General features: G+C 48.1%; 1 protein-coding gene across 1 annotated transcript in view; it reads left to right on the top strand.

Annotated features, from left to right (window-relative positions):
- Positions 1–20,701, top strand: part of rad54l2 (RAD54 like 2) — a 27,082-nt gene continuing 6,381 nt past the window's right edge. The window contains 17 exon segments of the mRNA XM_063910948.1: positions 1–142; positions 15,038–15,236; positions 15,396–15,693; positions 15,777–15,907; positions 16,018–16,161; positions 16,275–16,501; positions 16,590–16,772; positions 16,899–17,032; positions 17,121–17,317; positions 17,401–17,743; positions 17,834–18,011; positions 18,268–18,498; positions 18,746–18,864; positions 19,174–19,292; positions 19,703–19,802; positions 19,898–20,103; positions 20,455–20,624. Of these exon segments, the coding sequence (XP_063767018.1) occupies positions 15,089–15,236; positions 15,396–15,693; positions 15,777–15,907; positions 16,018–16,161; positions 16,275–16,501; positions 16,590–16,772; positions 16,899–17,032; positions 17,121–17,317; positions 17,401–17,743; positions 17,834–18,011; positions 18,268–18,498; positions 18,746–18,864; positions 19,174–19,292; positions 19,703–19,802; positions 19,898–20,103; positions 20,455–20,624 (2,928 nt within the window). The 5' untranslated portion in view covers positions 1–142; positions 15,038–15,088.

Genomic DNA, 20,701 nt, shown 5'->3' on the forward strand with positions numbered 1-20,701 from the left:
TTTTATGGTTACACTAAAAGAAATTGGAAATTTGCAACGTTTATCAGTTGATTTAATTTAAACAGGTTCTGTGGGAATTATTTGGTCTGTCGGTGTATGCACAGCGAGGTTTCTTGAGGAGCACAGCGCAGCCGCATGCACGGTAAGATCATCAGCGGACTGATGTGTGTGTTCAGCTGGCGCTTCCTACCTAGCCGACAAGGATAGCCTTGTTGTATTTCAGGCTAGCATTAGCGCCGCTACCGTTACCCCTGCTCAATATAAACGATTGTTATCTTTCAACGACATCCCACAAAACAGTCGTTTTTGGAGGGAAAGCTGTTTTTCCTCCCCACCCAAGTTACAATCAGCTCCCCCCTGTTTTGCTGCCATTGATGGACATTGAACGGTTAAACAACGACGTGTTTTAGCGTTTGAATTAGCGTTTATTGTTCTGCAATTAGCTAGCACGGTGTTGTGCTCACTGTGTCTGAATATCAATAATATTTATATGCATTAGGTTATTTAGATCAACACGCCAACCCAGGACAGATGCTTGGAGTAAATGTCCATTAATAATCAACATTATACAATAGATAAGCTGCAGAGGTAGCTTCATGTTAGCGGCACAAAACCCTTTGGGTGACATCTCTATAGGTAGCCTCACCTAAACATTGATCGTTATTCATAAGATCACGCACTGATGAATATTTCTATCCTGTGGATTCAGATGTCTGACATTCAGTGCATGACATATGCTAATGTAAACATACTGCATGAGGACAAAAGGAGCCTCATAATAGTAGCCTTATTTGGAAATACCACAACAGGGATAACTTCCATTCAATATGAACACTAAACTTTTATGAATTGACTGACAGACATTATTTGTGCACCTGTACCTTACCTTTCACGGAAAGGTAGATTTTCCATGTAGTTAAGATGATTGTGATCCAATTTAAAAAAGGACTCGGAGGCATCAGGTATATAAATATTTAAAGTCTAATTTCCTTATGACTTCTACTACAGAAAACAAGTGTTTTATTAGAAGTATTGTGCTGTTCTTTTTTTCAACTATGTGCATGTGTCTTGCTTGTTAACTGCTTCAGATGGAACACATACTGTACTATACTTTGTTTCAAACATGTTATGTTTACTTTTGGCTCTATGATTTTATCATGCGGTGGCAAAGGTAACTTTGGTAATTCACACATTTTAATGACTCGATGGGTGTGGAGGACACGGTGCGTGCAAAGTTTTGGTTGTGCTGCAGCTTGATTTCCTATCCTCTGTAAGAAGGGTCGAACGACTTGTGAGGAAGAACGGCTGTCCACAGGCAGTTCCAACTTTAACAGACTTTATCGCAGGGTGATGAACTGAACATTGATGTAGGTTTAGCAGGGGTTAGCGTGTTACAGTGCCGGCGCTAAGGGGGGGCATTCGAGGGCCGTGCCCCCCCTAGCGGTCATTGATGCCCCTCCTACCAGCTGTGAAGCATATTCTCGATCTGTCACAATCGACTATAATTGACGCTGAGTTCGAAGTTGCTAAAGAGTGTTTAACGTCACAAAAGCAAGCAAGCAAGCCCCCCCCCCGCCAATGACCCAATGCCCCTCAAGTAGATCTGCTCTGGCGCCGACTCTGGCGTGTTATACAGGGTGTGTTCTCTCGTGTGGGTTTGTGTGTAGTGTGTGTGTGTGTGTGTGTGTGTGTGTGTGTGTGTGTGTGTGTGTGTGTGTGTGTGTGTGTGTGCGTGGTCTCTGTAACATAAAGATGAAGCAGAAATCAGTAAACAGGTAATGTAGAGGGATGATACAGTTGTCATCTACATTAAGAAAAGGCACAATTGGCTGGCCTATGCCGCCCTCTATTGGCCAAAGGCCGCAACAGCATAGCACCGACATATGCTATTACACGAGGCCTAACTATTATAACATAAACACATAACAAAGTACAGGAATGCACACGATTCTATATAATAACTATAGTGTACATAATAATGCTTACATTAGCCCAGCACTTAATGGGTGATAGCGTTATACGTTAATACAGGCTGTGCTGCCACGTGCTCCGCATGGCAAGGCTAGCTGCTATGGCTAACTAACCTCATTAAACTTACTGAATACTCCACTGGACAAGACTACATGCACTTACATTTTTCATGCACGCACACGCATGTCCACAACACAGACTCCGCCAACATTATATCACAGTTGTGTGGTTATAACACAATAGTGACAGTCCGATCGCCATCAGTCTCCTTGCTTCCACTGAACAGCAAGTGCACGTTGCGAAATGGCGCCACATGGTTGAGACCACTTGTAATTCTGGCTAGGGGTCACACGGAATAGTCCAACTAACGGGGGAGTTTTATACAGCCGCCCCCTAATGTGCACAGCACATTAGGATCCCGTAAAAGTCCCTGTTACTATGACTGCATCCTCAGCAGGCATCTCCGGCAGGATGACGACTTTGGCAACGGAGCGGAGATAGGTGTGCTTCCCTATAGCCACGTCTGCCACCCTGATCCGTCCATCTGGGCTTGACGTCACCTGTTTGACTCTGCCCACAGGCCAAAGAGCACGTGGCAGTTGTGAGTCTACAACCATTACCACTTGCCCCACTGTCAGATCTGGAGTGGACTGCTGCCACTTCTGACGTTGCTGCAGGCTTGGGAGGTAACGCTGGGTGAACTGAGTCCAGAATTGGTCGGCGATGACTTGGCTGTGTCTCCATCTACGTCTGCCGAGCTCTCCTGGTCCATATGTAGATTAACTACCTCCAAAATAAACAGCAGGACGTCGGATATGAAAACAAAGGCTTCTTTATTTAGAGAAATCAGTAGCGACCATTACACGTTCAGCAAACACCAACAAAACATATAATCAACAGCTCCATGTATGCTAGTCATTTTTCGTATAAGCGGCACTACTTATCATCCTAAGGAAAACGCGCGTAACTCTTGTTATAGCCGCTAAGCATTCTGGTAGTTTCTTAACCCTTTGTTAGGCAATAGAACAGAAAACATATCTCAAATCAATATCAATCAGATAGAATACAACAAAATATAATTATTTCTAACTCTCCTTTTAACTGTAAATAGTAATACAACCTTTAGCAGCTTTCTATGCATTAAATCAATAAACAGATTAAATCATTAATCTTAAAACTGTAAGCTATTAAGTTACAACACCATATGCTGCCTGAGGGAGAGAGGCATCTCGCCGCCCCATGAGCAGCAGATTTGGAGTAATGGGATCCTCATCTGCGATGTCGGATGACACATAGCCAAGCGGCTTTGATGTCTGTTTTCTGGGAGCGACACGCGATCGGGCCATGACAAAGGTGGTGTGGACCACGTCATGAGAAGCCTGCAGCTGCAGATATGCCACTGCTCCATAAGCACGCTCTGAGGCGTCGCAGAAAACATGCAGCTGGATTGAGCGGTTTTCAGTTTCAAGTGTGATGTTGCACCTGGGAATACTGATGCTAGGCAGATGTTGAAGCTCACTAACCCACTCCTGCCACTGGCGAAGTAGCTCATCCTCGATTGGCTCATCCCAGCCTGTCTCCTTCTTCCAGAGAGACTGCACAAGGACTTTAGCTTGCGTGGTGAAAGGCGTGATGTAGCCTAGTGGGTCATATTGTGAGGCTAATATCCTGTAGACGTTGCGCTTTGTGGCGTCTGCAGATGAAACTGGGCGGCATTTATATCCAATCCTGTCAGATGGACAGTGCCATGCGAGCCCAAGGGTTGGCTCCTGAGGATCAGCCTGGTTAGCCTTTAGCCACAGATCACATCCCTCTGATCTGGCATCAGATGGTAGGTGAGCCACCGTCTCTGGGTGATTGCTGGCCCACTGCCTGATCTCAAACCCACCAGCAGCAAGAATCTGCCTTGTGTTGTCAATGAGCTGTTTAGCTTGAGTTGCTGTAGGTAGGGACTGAAGGCAGTTGTCAACATAAAATGAGTGCAGAACTGAATTCACAACATCTTCATTCTCTTTTCCGTGGCTCTGTACGTGCCGCTGGAGGGCATAAGTGGCGCAACAGGGGCTGCCTGTTGTCCCAAAGGGGAGCACCCGCCACTGGTAAATGTCTGGGCTCCGTTCCCTCTCCATGTCTCTCCAAATAAACCTTAACAGGGGCTGATCCTGTGGAAGAAGGCGCACCTGGTGAAACATTCCTTTGATGTCTCCGCTCACAGCCACAGGATGTTCTCTGAATCGCAGCAGGACGCCGAGTAAGGAAGGGCCAAGGGTTGGACCAGGTAACAACTGGTCATTAAGGCAGCCTTGCTGGTGATGGAAGGAGCAGTTAAAAACCACTCGGGGCTTCCGATTTCGGTGTACAAGGTGATGAGGGATATACCAGGACTCCTCTGTGCTTTCAACCTGATCGGGTGTGAGTTTGATGGTGTAGCCTGCCTGCTCCAGTTTGTGGATTTCCTGATTGTACACTTGCGCCAGCTCGGGGTCCTTTGCCAGGCGCCTCTCTGTGGATCGCAGGAGAGCCATGACTACGTCTGGGCGAGTCTTTAATTTAGCAACATTTTTTCGGCGCAGAAGAGGAGTTGCATAGCGGGAAATGCCCTCGACATCAACTCGCGCTGTCTTTGCCTCCAGTGTCTCCAAGGCCTCTTTGTCCTGCTTTGACCGAGTGGCTTCTCTCTCGGGCCGAAATGGCAGCACATCAAGCTGCCATAGTCTTTCAACACTGGTGCGCAGGTCTTGAGAGTGTAGAGGGATTAATGATGTTTGGAGACAAGTGGCTCCATCGGGCTGATGGAGGAAAGTAGCTGGTCCCTGTATAGCCCAGCCAAGTTTAGTTTTCACAGCGACAGGGCTGCCTAGGGGCCCCATCCTGACAGGAGATGTGGGAGTGATAAGCTGTGGGTTGTCTGAGCCTATCAGAAGCATAGGTTGTACACCTTTGAATGCTTTAAGTGGAATATTTCCCAGGTGGGAATACTTCTGCTGTAAAACATCCATTGGGCAGGATTGTTTACCAAGGTCTAGCTCTTTAGCAGTGAAGGCATGGCTGATGTGATGTCTCACTTGAGGGCATCCTGGTGCTGACACATCAAAGGACACAGAGGCTCCCTGCAGCTCTGACACCTCCTGTCTGATAGTGCGGAGTTTGAGCGACTCATCTGCTCCGCCCAGTTGCAAGTAGTATACTGTAGATGAGAGTATGATGGTTCTTTCGGACCCATCATCCAGGATAGCATGTGTGGATAGTGTTTTGCCTTTACTGTGGAGTTTCACTGGCACGACCTTTAACATCACTCTGCCAGAGTGGGTGACTTGATCCAAGTAGATGGCGCTGGATACTGTACTCACTGCAAGGACACTCTTATCTGTGCTGGAAACAGTCTCGTGCAGACACGGTTTCTTCAGAGTGCAGTTATCAGGCGGATGTGCCCTGCCACACTTCCAGCAGCGTTTATTGTCTTTTATCCATGCTGCTATTTGTGTGGTTGTCAGCTTGCTGAGGTCATGACATGAGTTCAGGTAATGTTCTGTACTGTTGCAGAAGGGACAGAAGGGCTTGAAACGTTCCCTTTTATTGTCTTTAGGTGTCTCTCTCTTCCCGGAAGAAGATGTTGTAGAGGCAGTAATAGGCTTATCTGGGACTTGGTTAGTGCCATAATAAACAGTAGATTGAGGTTTTGAAGCCTTGAATTGTTTCTGCTCTCTACGCTCTGAGGGTGGCTTGTCGGCAGTGTAGCTTTCTGTAGCTCGCCTGGATATCTGGATTGCTTGTGATTTCCTCTCCAACCACACAGCAAGATCAGGGAGTGTGTAGGTGTTCGTAGTGCCACTGCAGAATGCCTGTTGTTAAACAATACTCTGCAAAGCCGTCCCTGTATGAGGATGGGAGTTTAGTAAGCAGTCTATCCACATGAGACCCACACAATAGTTCAGTTCTAGCTGCACCATCCAGGCTGCTAAGCAGTCCAACAAGGCTATTAACTGACAGAGCAAAGTCCTCAAAGCCCACGGCATCTCCATATTTCACAGCAGGCGCATTAAGGATGGTGTTTATTTCACCTTGCACTAACTGTCTTGGCTGTCCATAGCGCTGCTGCAGTGCCTGCATGGCCTAAGTGTATGGCATGGTGTCATGGACATAGGCTACTTCTTGGCTATTTGGAAGGCACTGGGAAATTTGAGATGGTCTAGCAGCACTTGGTATTTATAATCTTCAGACAGGTGAGCATGTGGACCCAATACCCCATCTAGCCCTTTCTTCAGCAGCAGGAAATCACTCTCTTTCCCAGTCGTGAAACTGATCAGTTTGGGCCGCGGAATACCATATGAGGAGGATATGGCCATCTCCATCAAGTTTGGCATCTGTGCCGCTGGCTGGGCCTGAGCGTACAGAGGCACGTTATGGTGTGTGGGCGGTGGAAAGGTATTTGGATAGCTGGTGGAGTGAGGTGGATGCACATGGGGAGCTGTGGGCTGAAACGCGTGCTGTTGGCCTGCAGCCTGAGGGGGATGCTGTGGCTGCAGAACGGGAGGCTGCCCTAGAAGATGTGAATTCATGCCGGGAATCATAGCAGGCATGTGTTGTTGGTACTGTACAGGATTCGGATGTGCCTGAGGGTAAGCAGGTTGCCAGACGGCAGGAGGAGGACTTGGCCGGGCAGTGGTATATGCCGGAGACCGTTGCTCCTGGTGCTGCTGTTGCTGTGGCAGAAGTGGATATGGTAGGCCAGCTGGAGCAGATCCAGGCCGTGGCGCCAGAGGGGAATGCGCAGGTGAGACAGGCATTTGAGGAAAGGGGACATAATGTCCTGGAGAAGCGGGAGCCAATCGGACTGGAGCATGTGTTGGACTGAGGTGTGATGCTTGTTGCTGACGAGGTGGCTGGAAAGGAGAGGCCTGTGTATTATGGGGCAATGTTTGGAACACAGCAGGTAATGATGGCACCGAGGCAGGTGATGTCGGTGGAGGCATATCCACACGGCCTTCATCAGTGATGGTTGCAGGTCGTCTGATGTCTGAAGAGAGGAGAGGCAGACTAGCGGTACGTTCTGGCATGAGCTGGGGCGCATGTGGCATACGCCTGCCGAGTTCCATCGATGTCTGTAGTGTGCTCTGTAACATCCTGACCTGCTGCTGTACATCCCATACACACTGTTCCATACGGCGTAATCTATCCGTTTCAGGGTCTTCCCTTCCTTCAGTCCAGCGTCGTTCAGGTGTGGATGTTTCGATAGTTCAACCCTGGGTGAGACCCAGTGTCACTGCGTTGTATGTCGTCTGGCAGTGCAGGTGGAACAAGCCGTCGGGGTGGATAAGCCAGAACGTAGTCCTCTAAATGTCCCGGGACCCTTTGGGGCCGGCGAGGACGAGCACCTTGACGTTCTTCTTCCTCATTGTGATGTTGTGATGTCGCCATTAGGAAAAGCTGTCAACACAATCCGGCTCGAAGGACCATTTGTGGAGTACAGGTGCGTGCAAAGTTTTGGTTGTGCTGCAGCTTGATTTCCTATCCTCTGTAAGAAGGGTCGAACGACTTGTGAGGAAGAACGGCTGTCCACAGGCAGTTCCAACTTTAACAGACTTTATCGCAGGGTGATGAACTGGACATTGATGTAGGTTTAGCAGGGGTTAGCGTGTTATACAGGGTGTGTTCTCTCGTGTGGGTTTGTGTGTAAATGTGTGTGTGTGTGTGTTCTCTGTAACATAAAGATGAAGCAGAAATCAGTAAACCGGTAATGTAGAGGATGATACAGTTGTCATCTACATTAAAAAAAGGCACAATTGGCTGGCCTATGCCGCCCTCTATTGGCCAAAGGCCGCAACAGCATAGCACCGGTGGAGTCGAACTACAAGGGCTCCAACGCCAGAAATATGTGGTCTGGACTAAAAACAATAACAGACTACAAAAGGACAACGAGTGGTGCTGAGGAAGTGTCTGCATCTCTCCCAGATGAACTGAACACATTTTATGCACGCTTTGAGAAGCCCCCGGCTGTGGAGGCACAAAAGGTCCAGGATCCCTGCTCACTGGTTTTAACCAGTGCAGATGTGTGTAGATCTCTGAAAAGGATCAACGCACACAGGGCTCCTGGACCTGATGGCATCCCTGGCCGTGCTCTCAAGGTGTGTGCAGTTCAGCTGGCAGATGTGTTCACAGACATTTTCAATAGGTCACTGCTCCAGTCTGTAGTCCCCCCATGTTTTAAAGAGTCCATCATTGTCCCTGTCCCCAAAAAGACAAAACCCATCTGCCTCAATGACTACCGCCCAGTTGCACTCACCTCCATCATCATGAAGTGCTTTGAGCGGTTAGTCAAAACTTTTATCACCTCCTCCCTCCCTGGACCCCCTGCAGTTTGCCTACAGAGCAAACAGGTCCACGGATGATGCCATCTCCCTCACCCTCCACACTGCCCTCTCCCACCTGGACCAGAGGAACACTTATGTGAGAATGCTGTTCATTGACTACAGTTCAGCATTCAACACCATTGTGCCCTCCAAGCTCATCATTAAGCTCAGGGACCTTGGGCTCAACAGCGCCCTCTGTGACTGGATCATGAGCTTCCTGACGGGCAGATCCCAGGCAGTGCAGATGGGGAACATCACATCCCCCACCTTGACCCTCAACACCGGAGCCCCTCAGGGTTGTGTGCTTAGCCCTCTCCTCTACTCCCTGTTCACGCACGACTGCGTGGCCACACACAGCTCCAACACCATCATCAAGTTTGCTGACGACACGACCGTCATCGGCCTGATCACAGACGGCGATGAGACGGCGTACAGAGAGGAGGTCAGAGCCCTAACATCTTGGTGCCAGGACAACAACCTCCATCTCAACGTCAGCAAAACAAAGGAGCTGATTGTGGACTACAGGAAGAGGCAGAGAGAGGCACACACACCCATCACCATCGACGGGACTCCTGTGGAGAGAGTCAGCAGCTTCAGGTTCCTCGGGGTAAACATCAGTGAGGACCTGACATGGACACATCACACCAGGGTCATATCCAAGACGGCTCGACAGCGGATCTTCTTCCTCCGCAGGCTGCGGAAGTTCAACATGGACTCCAGGATACTCTGCAACTTCTACAGGTGCACCATCGAGAGTATCCTGACTGGCTGCATCACCGCCTGGTATGGCAGTTGCACCGCCCTCAACCGTAAGACTCTACAGAGGGTGGTGAAAACTGCTCAGCACATCACCAGGACGGAGCTGCCATCCATGGAGGACCTCTACACCCAGCGGTGTAGGAAGAAGGCCGGTAGGATATTAAAGGACCCCCATCACCCCAGCAACAGTCTGTTCTGTCTGCTGCCGTCTGGCAGACGGTACCGCAGCATCCGGACCAAGACCACCAGACTCAGAGACAGTTTTATACCACAGGCTATAAGACTGCTGAACTCCTGAGCTGTGTGAATGTCTACTCACATCTTTTTATAGTACACACATATATATATATTATACACATCTGCCATACATATGTTTATAGTACACATATCTATATATTATACATATCTGCCATATTCATCTGCTATACATAATGCATCTGTCCATACCTCCTCATTCAACAGTGTAAAGTGTTTAAATACTCTCAATGTATTCCACATATGTATATATTTCACCTCCTCAAATCTTTATTGTTGATATTGTAAATATTCTTCTCTCTTTTTGCACTATTTTATTTATCTTATTTGCACCATGTATGTTGAGTTGTTGGAGGAGCACGCGACATAAGATTTTCATTGCCAACATATACGCTGTATCTGCTGTGCATATGACAAATAAAACCTTGAAACTTGAAACATTGAAACCGACATATGCTATTACACGAGGCCTAACTATTATAACATTAACACATAACAAAGTACAGGAATGCACACGATTCTATATAATAACTATAGTGTACATAATAATGCTTACATTAGCCCAGCACTTAATGGGTGATCGCGTTATACACATAGACTGTGTATATACAGTCTATGGTTATACATTAATACAGGCGGTGCTGCCACGTGCTCCGCATGGCAAGGCTAGCTGCTATGGCTAACTAACCTCATTTACGGAGTTAGCCGGGTAATTGCGGACACAAACTTACTGAACACTCCACTGAACAAGACTACATGCACTTAAATTTTTCATGCACGCACACGCATGTCCACAACACAGACTCCGCCAACACTATATCACAGTTATATGGTTATAACACAATAGTGACAGTCCGATCGCCATCAGTCTCTTTGCTTCCACTGAACAGCAAGTGCACCTTGCGAATAGGGCTGTAGCGATACACTAATCTCCCGATACGATACGATACACGATATTCAGCTCACAATACGATATATGACGATATTCAGCCAACGATACGATTCGATACGATTCGATATAATTCGATACACTTACATCATTTTCTGAAAGATTTTAAAGGGACAGTGTGATTTTGGTGACATCTTTGGTGAGTGTTCCATTGACTTGGATTGAATTAATTCAACTGAAAACTGAAAGCATCAATTACACAATATATGGCTCTGACTAGACAGAGAGTCTACAGCTTGCAAATGCTGGACAAAATTAATCAAAATATGTGGTGAGAAAATTTGTTTCATTTATTGAAACAGTGCAAACTGTAGCTTACAAGCCTTTGAAACATAAGTACATAAAGTGCAGTATCACAATGGACAATGGAGAATTAAAAGGTGCAGCAGGTGGCCGCAGCTTCTTGAGTTCCTCAGTTAGCATTACCTTGTCCGGGTGGTGACGTTGTAGGTGGGTTCGTAGGTTAGTGGTATTTCCAGAGTATTTCACGTTTGTGTGACACAGCTTGCAAACCGCAATAGTTTTATCTAAACTGTCACTTTCCTTCTTCTTTTTAAACCCGAAGTGCTCCCACACATCTGCTTTTAAGCGCGGAGGTGCTGGGTTAATGTCCGCCGCCATTCTCCTGAACCGCTTCGCACTCACCGCGAGAAGAAGACACACTAGATCTGTGTATCTAGAAATGCTCTACAGCGACACTAGCGGCTGGCTGACGTAATGGGCAGCGAGCAGAGTGCCAGGCGGAACACGGGGGATTTGAATGGGACTTAATGTATCGATACTCGCGGCTGAAATATCGATACTTTCTCGGGAAACAAAATATCGATATATATCGCAGGATCGATTAAATTGCACAGCCCTACTTGCGAAATGGCGCCACATGGTTGAGACCACTTGTAATTCTGGCTAGGGGTCACACGGAATAGTCCAACTAACGGGGGAGTTTTATACAATGGGGCTTTTCCTCCCGTATATAGACTGAAGAAACACACTCCTCAATGTCAGTTTCGGTAATTTATTGATAAGGATGACAACACCATGAAACAGAGTAATGCAGCAAGATAAGCTGACAAAGTATTACATCCATGCAATCTACTCAACACAAATATATACCACGAAACAGAGTATAGTAGTATAACAGTATAATATATATATAGTATAATATAATAGTGGAAACAGTCTTACATGAATGAGTGGACGAACGTCTCAACTCGAGGCAGAATGTTTGAACTAAAATGGCCGCTCGGCACTACCGGGTCAGAGCACGGCATAACCGGGCAGCGACAGCAGTGACACTGCCCTCTAGTGGCCGGCGATAAACTCTTCATCCCCCCCAGACCGGAAAGCTATGGGCCGGAATAGGTTAACGGTCTAGATCCCGTATCCAGCTGCCAGACTCGGGCTCGTAACGTGCAGGTGGCCTCCTCACACGGCCCGGCCGAATCGGCTGGGGCAGCGTCGGCAGCGTCGGCGGCGACTGCGGCACCGGGAGCGGTGCACCCAGGAAGGCACCCGTAGGACCAGTGAGGTCAGAGGACGCCTCAACAGCAGGCGTCAGTGGGGAAGCGCCAATAGCCGAGTCGCGGGGCCCGACAGCCGGCCGCTGAGCAATCCCCTGGGGCGTCGACCAGCCCGGGTGGATAGGTGGGGGCTGATGACCCAGGGCGGCGGCCACGGCGCAGCCAACTGCTCACGGGCGCAGGGTGTGGCCGGCGTGTAGGCACGGAGGAACCGCCGGTTGCGCAGTGTCAGACGTCCCGAACCGTCAACCCTGACCCGATACTGGTCGTGGCCCGGCGACTCCACCACGATCCCTGACCTGTCCCATTTGTGGGGGCTCGGGCCTTGCTGGTTCTGGAGGAAAACCCTTTCGCCGAGTGCCAATGGGCGGAGCGGTCTCGAGTGAGTTCCCAGAGACTCGGTGGTACGGGACATACGGGTCCGAAGGGCGTCCTCCTTCGCCGCCCATGCCTCGCGCCATAGCAGGCGGATATGCGGGTTCGAGAACTTCTCGAGGCGGTTCACGAAGGAAAGCGAGCCACGAAGGAAAGCGAGCCACGAAGGGGGCGGCCGAAGATGATCTGTGCTGGCGAGAGGTCGCAGTCGGGGTCAGGCGTGTTACGCAACTGCAGCATAGCGCGCAGGAAGCGGTCCTGATCAAGGCTGCCCGACGGGCCGGTGTTGGACATCAAGAGGCGCTTAGCAGTCTTAACCGCAACCTCCGCCCTCCCATTCGACTGCGGAAAGCTAACGGAAGACACACGGTGTTTGACGTGCCATAAGCGGAGGAAGTCCTCAGTGTGGCTCGCCTTGAATTCTGGACCACCGTCGCTCGAGAGCTCCTCCGGTACGCCGAAGGTGGCGAAGAACGACCGGAGGTGTTGGACAAGGCCAGCTGAGCCCGCCAGGGCAGTACCCGCCGTAGAGCTCAGGACCTCTACCCAGCCCGAGAGCCGATCCCCGACAACTAAGTAGTGACGGCCCCCATAGTCGAAGAAGTCAGCAAACACCGCCTCGAATGGCGTGGACGGGGGTGAGGACGGCCGGGGGGGTGTAGCCGCCTGTGACGGAGCATTGCGGTTGCAGTCTGCACACCCGTCCCTGGTGGCCTGAATGTCCCCGGACATCCCGGCCAGTAAACTATGGCTCGGGCCTGCTGCCCCATAGCTGAGGTCCCCCTGGTGAGCGGCATGGAGATGCCGAAGGACCCTCTCACGGAGGGACGGGGGAACCACGACGCGGTCCCGATAGAGCAGGACGCCGTCCTGGGTGTAGACGGACTCACAGACCGATGACAGACCCGCCAGGGCAGGGTCGTTAACGTCAATCCCACCCTCCTGCTCGATGAGTTGGAGGAGGTGGCCGAGGCATCCATCAGCCGCTGTTTCCCGTGCGAGGAGGGGCCAAGAGACGGCTCCGAGCTCCCGTGCATCGTCGCGGATGGAGGCCATGAGTGCTGACTCCACGGCGTCAGGTCCGCTCGGCAGCCCCAATGAGAGGAAGTTCGCTGAACCCGAGGGGGAAAGATGCCTCGACGTGGCATCAGCGGCATAGTTGCTCTTGCCAGGCAGATGCACAATGTCGAAGCGCCATGGGAGGGTGCGCTGCTTGAGTCTAAACAGACGCGAGTTTGTGATCTCATCCAGCGTACGGTCGCCAAAGATTTTCACCAACGGCTTATGGTCGGTGACCACGACAAGGTTGTCGGACCCCTGCGTGAAGTACCGCGTCTGTTCCAGGCCCCAGGCCACAGCTAGGGCCTCTCCCTCGACGGCCGCATAGCGCTGCTCCGCAGGGGACAGGAAACGCGAACCCACGAGGGTGATCCTCCACCCTCCTGGACAGCAGTCCGGTATGCCCGAGGCACAGTGACAATGTTGCTGGAGCAGGAAGTAGCCAATGCCACGCATGGACCAGTCAGGGCGGAGGCAGCTACGCTTCTGCATGTCGTAGATCTCCACGCCCTCACGGATGGCCTCCATTATGGCCTGCTTGGACGTCTGGAAGGCCTCCTCCAGAACGGGGGACCATAGGAACACACAGCGTGGGCTGAGGAACTGCTTAAATGGAGCCATCGTGTCACGCAACTGGGCATAGTTAGCCACCTGGTTGACAGGCCCCCTTCCAGCTGTTTCAGTGCGCTGGGCCTGTACTTGGAGACAGCCTGTTGAAAGCCGTCCCCGACGCCCCTTCCGGACCCTTGCCAGACCTGATCACCGTCATGCGTTCCCTAGCTGTCATCCCAGTTGCTACATGCGTCCTGCACACCGAACTACTTCAGTTACGCCAGGAACGCTACGAGGCATTCCGCGCATTCGCTGCCAGGGTGCGGGGTAAAGCAGAGACATGCGCATATAATGCGGTATGCGAGTGTGGTAAGGACGTGGACTATACCGACCACATTATCCGCGATGTGCTGCTTAATGGCATCTATGACTCGGACATACGCCGCGAGACGCTGGGGACAACTGACGTCCTGGTCAAGCCAGTTAACGACGTGATTGCACTCGTCGAGAACAAAGAGATGGCCCGTAACGCTCTCCTGTTGTCCTCCCTATCAGCCATGTCGTCATTCCGGCGCCTGAAGACGACTCCACAGGCCAGCCCCGCCCCGAGCCCTGCGGTTGCTACATGCGTCCTGTTCGTCTACTCATTCATGGTGTCATCATGAAGAAACACACTCCTCAATATCAGTTTCGGAAATTTATTGACAAGGATGACAACACCCTGAAACAGAGTAATGCAGCAAGATAAGCTGACAAAGTATTACATCCATGCAATCTACTCAACACAAATATATACCACAAAGCAGAGTATAGTAGTATAACAGTATAATATATATATATAGTATAATATAATAGTGGAAAGTTGGAAACAGTCTTACATGAATGAGTGGACAAACGTCTCAACTCGAGGCGGAGTGAATGAACAATGTTTGAACTAAAATGGCCGCTCGGCACTACCGGGTCAGAGCACGGCATAACCGGGCAGCGACAGCAGTGACACTGCCCTCTAGTGGCCGGCGATAAACTCTTCATAGACAATAAATAAACTATTGTTTCCAAATAAGTGTACATTAAATATCTGTCAATTTCTAAATATTGGGACATTTTGTGTAGTCTTGTTGCTAAAGAATAAATGTTTATCGATAGGGGTTTGACTTTAATGTCATCATTGGCAAATTGAATTGTTGATTAACAGTGCAACGACATGAATACTACATTGTGATGAAATGTTTTGTTCTTTTTCTTAGGGCATCTAATGAAGGTGTGCAGGTAATATTTTGAGAGCCTAGTAAGACGCCATGTCTGAAGAGGCAGTTTCAGAAAGTGACGTTGAGCCCAGCCTTAACAGTGAATTGGAGTATTTGGAAAATGAGGAAGAGGAGGATAATGAAGACCTGGAGGAAGATGAGGATGACAATGATGGAGACGATGAGGATGATGGTATCGGTGAGTGACAAATTAAATTCTCTTGTGCCTCTTGTTTCTCCAAGTGTCTATAAAACATTTGAAAAGTGGCAATACAATTGTGGGAAAGAAAATACGATTCTGCTTGTTGTTAGTCTTGGAAGACATCAACTGAAATGCTCTCAATTGTTATGTCTGTAGAACGACCTGGGAGTTCACAGAGCAGGACAGAAGCCACTCAGGATGACAGGGATTCTCCTTCACCTACCTCAGGAGAGCCATCCCCCGAGCCTCCATCTCAGCCCACGTCCCCACCCTCCTCCAGACCTCCCTCTAGGTCTCAGCCTCCAACCAGCCCAGAAACCCCAAACAAGAGCAAGCCACCTTCCAGCAAAACAAAGAAACATAAATCCTCAAAATCATCCAAATCTTCTAAGTCCTCAAAAGGCTCCAAACCTTCCAAGCTATCGAAGCCTGTACACATGAGGAAGAATATCAGGTATGTTGATCTGTTGGGTCTTTTTCTTCAAGTATATGACATTATGTATCTATTTATACTGAAAATGTTCCTTTTGCTAACAGAAAGCTGCTGAAAGAGGATCAGTTGGAGGCTGGGACCAAGGCTGCCCAACAGGAGGAGATGGACCGGCGGAAACGTCTGGAGCAGCAGAGAAAGGACTTCCCGACAGCAGCTGTCCCAGATTCACAGCTAGGTGATTGTCCCTCTTTAGTGAAGCTACACCTTCTCAGTCATATTTTAAGTTAAGCCTTTTTTGTGTTTTCTCTCTTAAAGTTTCCTATTATCTTCTGATCTCTCCAATAGTCGACGCTGCTTCAATTTTAGGAGAAGTATCTCACTTGGTCCCTGCTCTGCTGAGCAAGCAGGATGTGATCTGTCTGGACAGCAGTGGTGATGAGGAGGAGGATATAAAGGACCCAAGGCTGCCTGCACTTGACATTAGAGATGGTAAATATATGATACTACTGTGAAACAATGATGTTTATTTGTTCAAAGTAAATCACGACAAAGAGAATTGAGCATGCTCTCACACAGTGTTCACCTCTCCTATGATGATGTAGATATAATCGAGCTTAGTTCTGGGGATGAAGACGCCCTGCAGATAAGCAGCGAATCGGCCGATGAGGATGCCGATGGCACCTCAGAGGAAAGCAGTGGGGCACACATCAATGACGCTTTGAATCTGCCTGATGCCCAGGGTCAAGTGCTGGTTAACATCAGTCACCCTGCAGAGGAGAAAGACATTTACCTTGCTCCACAGTTGGCCAAGGCGGTCAAACCTCACCAGGTATGGCCACCATCTCTTCATCTCACAAAAAACAAAAAACCCTAGTCCAGACTGTTTTCTATCAAACATTTGTCTTCTCATTTCTAAGATTGGGGGAATCCGGTTTCTCTATGATAACCTCATTGAGTCTCTGGAGCGGTATAAAACAAGCAGTGGCTTTGGCTGCATCCTCGCTCACAGCATGGGGTTGGGCAAGACACTGCAGGTCATTTCCTTCACTGACATCCTTCTGAAGAATACTGAGGCTCACACTGTGTTGACCATTGTTCCTGTGAGTAATCAAAGTGAATACAGTCTTAAAAGAAATACAGTTGATCACACATTCACATTTCCTGAACTCACTATCTTATTTTGATTTAAAATAACCTCTAAACCATATTTTGTTCCTCGGTAAAAGGTGAACACACTTCAGAACTGGCTGACGGAGTTCAACCTCTGGCTCCCACCACAAGAAGCTCTTTCCCCGGACACTGACCCTGCAGTCATCACAGGCCGCACCTTCAGAGTTCACATTCTCAACGATGAGCACAAGTATGTAACATGCAATGTTCTTTATAGGGGTTAAGCATTCATTATAAGACATTGGAGATATTAATCATGCTAAATGTGTGATCTGCAGAACTACGATGGCCAGAGCCAAAGTTGTGGAGGACTGGTCCAGAGAGGGAGGAGTCTTGCTGATGGGTTATGAGATGTACCGACTGCTATCTATGAAGAAGAGTTTTGTGACAGGTAAGAAGAGGAAATCAAAGAAGCCTGCAGGACCAATCATCATCGACCTGGATGAAGAAGATAGACAGCAGGAACTCATGAAAGGTCAGCAGAAATCACTAGATATAGGGAAGCAGTGGCCCTAACAAAGTTGTCGGTGTGTGCCATTAAAAAGTATGTCTTTTCAGGTATTGAAAGGGCCATAGCGCGGCCTGGCCCAGATGTGGTCATATGTGATGAGGGTCATCGCATTAAAAACTACCATGCCAGCACATCACAGGCCCTGAAGAACATCCGCTCCCGGCGCAGAGTAGTCCTGACCGGTTACCCATTGCAGAACAACCTCACTGAATACTGGTGCATGGTGGACTTTGTTAGGCCCGACTTTCTGGGAACTCGTCAGGAGTTCAGCAACATGTTTGAGCGGCCCATTCTTAACGGGCAGTGCATGGACAGCACACCTCAAGATGTGCGCTTGATGCGCTATCGCAGCCACGTGCTGCACAGCCTGCTGGAGGGTTTTGTCCAGAGGTAAAAATCAAACATTATTTATACATAAGCATAGTGGCCTGGATAATGCTCACCTGTTAATGTTCTCTGGGGCGTTTTTCTTGCTTTCAGACGAGGTCATGATGTGCTGCAAGACCAGCTCCCCTCCAAGGAGGAGCATGTGATGTTGGTGCGGCTCTCTCCCATTCAAAGGGCGCTGTATACAGAGTTCATGAAACGCTTCCGAGAAGCAGGGAACAGTGGCTGGCTCGGCCTGAACCCACTCAAAGCCTTCTGTGTGTGCTGCAAGGTGAGACTCTTATCCTTGCTGTTAGGTAGAAACCTTAAAATGTTATACCTTGAATTGTTTTGTCTTGTACATCAGTAGATGCCTTATAAAAACAATTGCCATCCCAGTTCCTCGTGAACGCCGTATCTCAGCGATGCCTTGAGGGAATTTCTTCAAATTCGGAAATCAATGTAAACTGTAACTTGGTTGGTTGTCATACAAACATGGTGGTAATACTCATCAAGTAAACTCCCTTCTTTTTCTTGTACCCCTCCAGATCTGGAATCACCCAGATGTCCTCTATGAAGCCCTGCAGAAGGAGAATCAGGCCAACGAGCAGGACCTGGACCTCGACGACATCACGTCAGCAAGTAACGCCCGCTGCACTGCACCCGGTGCTGGCCTCAAAGCAAAAGTAGCCGACTCAAGCAACAGCAAAGTCAACAACACCATGCCACTACTCAATCACTCTCAGGAAAGAGCCAACCAGGTCATCACATATGAATGGGTATGTCATGGCAGATCATGTAAAGATTATTTACATGATTACTGCAGCTAAAAGAGTCCTTGTTTGGAAATGTTTTTTTGAAAGCTCAAGCACCTAGAAAAATGTAAAAATATTTGACTTTGCATTGTGCTGATATGTCTGCTGTGCTGTATTTTTTGTGGTCTTGGTCGGCAGGGTTTCATCCCTCCAGGCTCGACATCTCTTTTAATTTAACAGCCTTTTTCCCCCCCCATATTGTATGTGTCAGGCAAAGGGCATAATGGCAAACTACTGCACTGGACTTCTGGAGAACTCTGCCAAGATGATTCTGCTCTTCCATTTGATTGAGGAGAGCGTACAAAAGAGAGACAAGATTTTAGTCTTTAGGTAAGACCAGCCTACATAGTGTTACACACAAATCCAGCAGTAAGCAGCTTAGGGGAGAGGTTGACTGTCTTTTCATTTCTGCTCATTAATCAGACATTCAGAGCTTTATGGAAACTGCAAGAAATTCATGTTTGAATCCTCCTACATTTTATAAGGTTTACTGTTTTTTTTAACAGATTACTCTTGTAACAGAAATGTTCTGTGTCATTAAAAACATCTGACTGACTGATTAGTTGTTATTAATTATTTCATAACACAGTGCCCCTTATTTTGTTACCACCTATTATCTGTTTTTGCTTTGTACTCTAGTCAAAGTTTGTCCACCCTGACGGTCATTGAGGAATTCTTAGGAAAGAGACCCATGCCGGCAGGCGTCACCCCCCCTGACACCCAGAGACAAAACTGGGTTCGCAACCTCAATTACTACAGTGAGTCATCCAATCCCTGCTCTCTCTCCTCTCTCTCTGACAAACCAGCAACCCTGCAGAATTGTAGTCGTCACAACTGAAGATTCAAATGTGTGATTGTCTTTATTGTTTTAGCATCAGTGGCTGCAATTCCTCAAATTCAACCTTTTGACCACTTGTCTAAGCTTTTAAAATGTGTCTTTTTTTTTTAATGTACTTTAATTCCCCAGGGATAGTTGTAAATTCCCTTTTTTGTGATTTTTATTTACTATTCTTCCAAGCTGAAACAGTAGTTCTCTAATGAGAATTCAATATGAATGATGATTCAAAGTCTCCAAGCTTTATCTTAAGTATTCAATGAAAAAATACCACGACACACAGCAAGTGGAAGTGTGTTTCCATGTTTAGAGATGATGTTTGTCTGTCTACAGGACTGGATGGGAGTACATCTGCCTCAGAAAGAGAGCGCCTTATAAATCAATTTAATGACCCAGAGAACACCGCAGCATGGGTCTTCCTACTTTCTACAAGGTAAATGTCCCTGCTCTCTATTTTCTAAAGATGTTTACCCTTCCTTTGTGCACTGGCAGAAATGTTTAATTAATCATTTGGTGTGTTCTTTGCAGAGCGGGATGCTTGGGGGTAAATCTGATCGGGGCCAACCGTGTCGTTGTGTTTGATGCCTCCTGGAACCCGTGTCATGATGCTCAGGCAGTGTGTCGGGTGTACCGCTACGGTCAGAGGAAACCTTGCTTCATTTACCGCCTCGTCTGTGATTTCACCTTGGAGAAAAAGATCTATGACAGACAAGTCTCCAAACAGGGCATGTCTGGTAAGAGATTTGTACATGTGAACCATTTGTTTGTTAGACATTGAATTTTGCATAATTACACAGGGTCTGGCTCATGAAGGGTAAAAAAGTAAGTTGAAACCCAGAACAATTCCAGCTATAACCTGTTAGAGTGCAGACAATAAAATGTAGATTGTTGGACTTCACATTTACCTATTGGTATTTAATTGGAAGTCTTCATTTCACTAGTAACTATTAAACAGATATTAATATTTATTGTTTCATGGGATTGTTATTGTCCCTCATCCAAGCGGATCTGATGTATTCAATATTTAACATGTCCATGAATATGATCCAGTCTTATGAAGCATTTTTTCTGCGTGTGTTTTAAAGACCGCGTGGTTGACGACCTGAACCCGGTGCTGAACTTCACTCGGAAGGAAGTGGAGTCGCTCCTGCATTTTGTGGAAGAAGAACCTGATCGAAGCCCTCTGCAAGTGGGGGATGAGTTTGAAGCTGTGATGCAAAATGCTTGTCAGCTTTACCCGCACCTCATCTCCAAGGTACAGCTGAGTGATAGCCATTGCATATTAGTCCAAACTCTGCAAGTCCGTTTTTTAGTGTTTAATTTTAAATTAAG

The sequence above is a fragment of the Eleginops maclovinus genome, chromosome 20 (assembly GCF_036324505.1).
Source record: "Eleginops maclovinus isolate JMC-PN-2008 ecotype Puerto Natales chromosome 20, JC_Emac_rtc_rv5, whole genome shotgun sequence".
In the NCBI taxonomy this organism is placed as follows: Eukaryota; Metazoa; Chordata; class Actinopteri; order Perciformes; family Eleginopidae; genus Eleginops; species Eleginops maclovinus.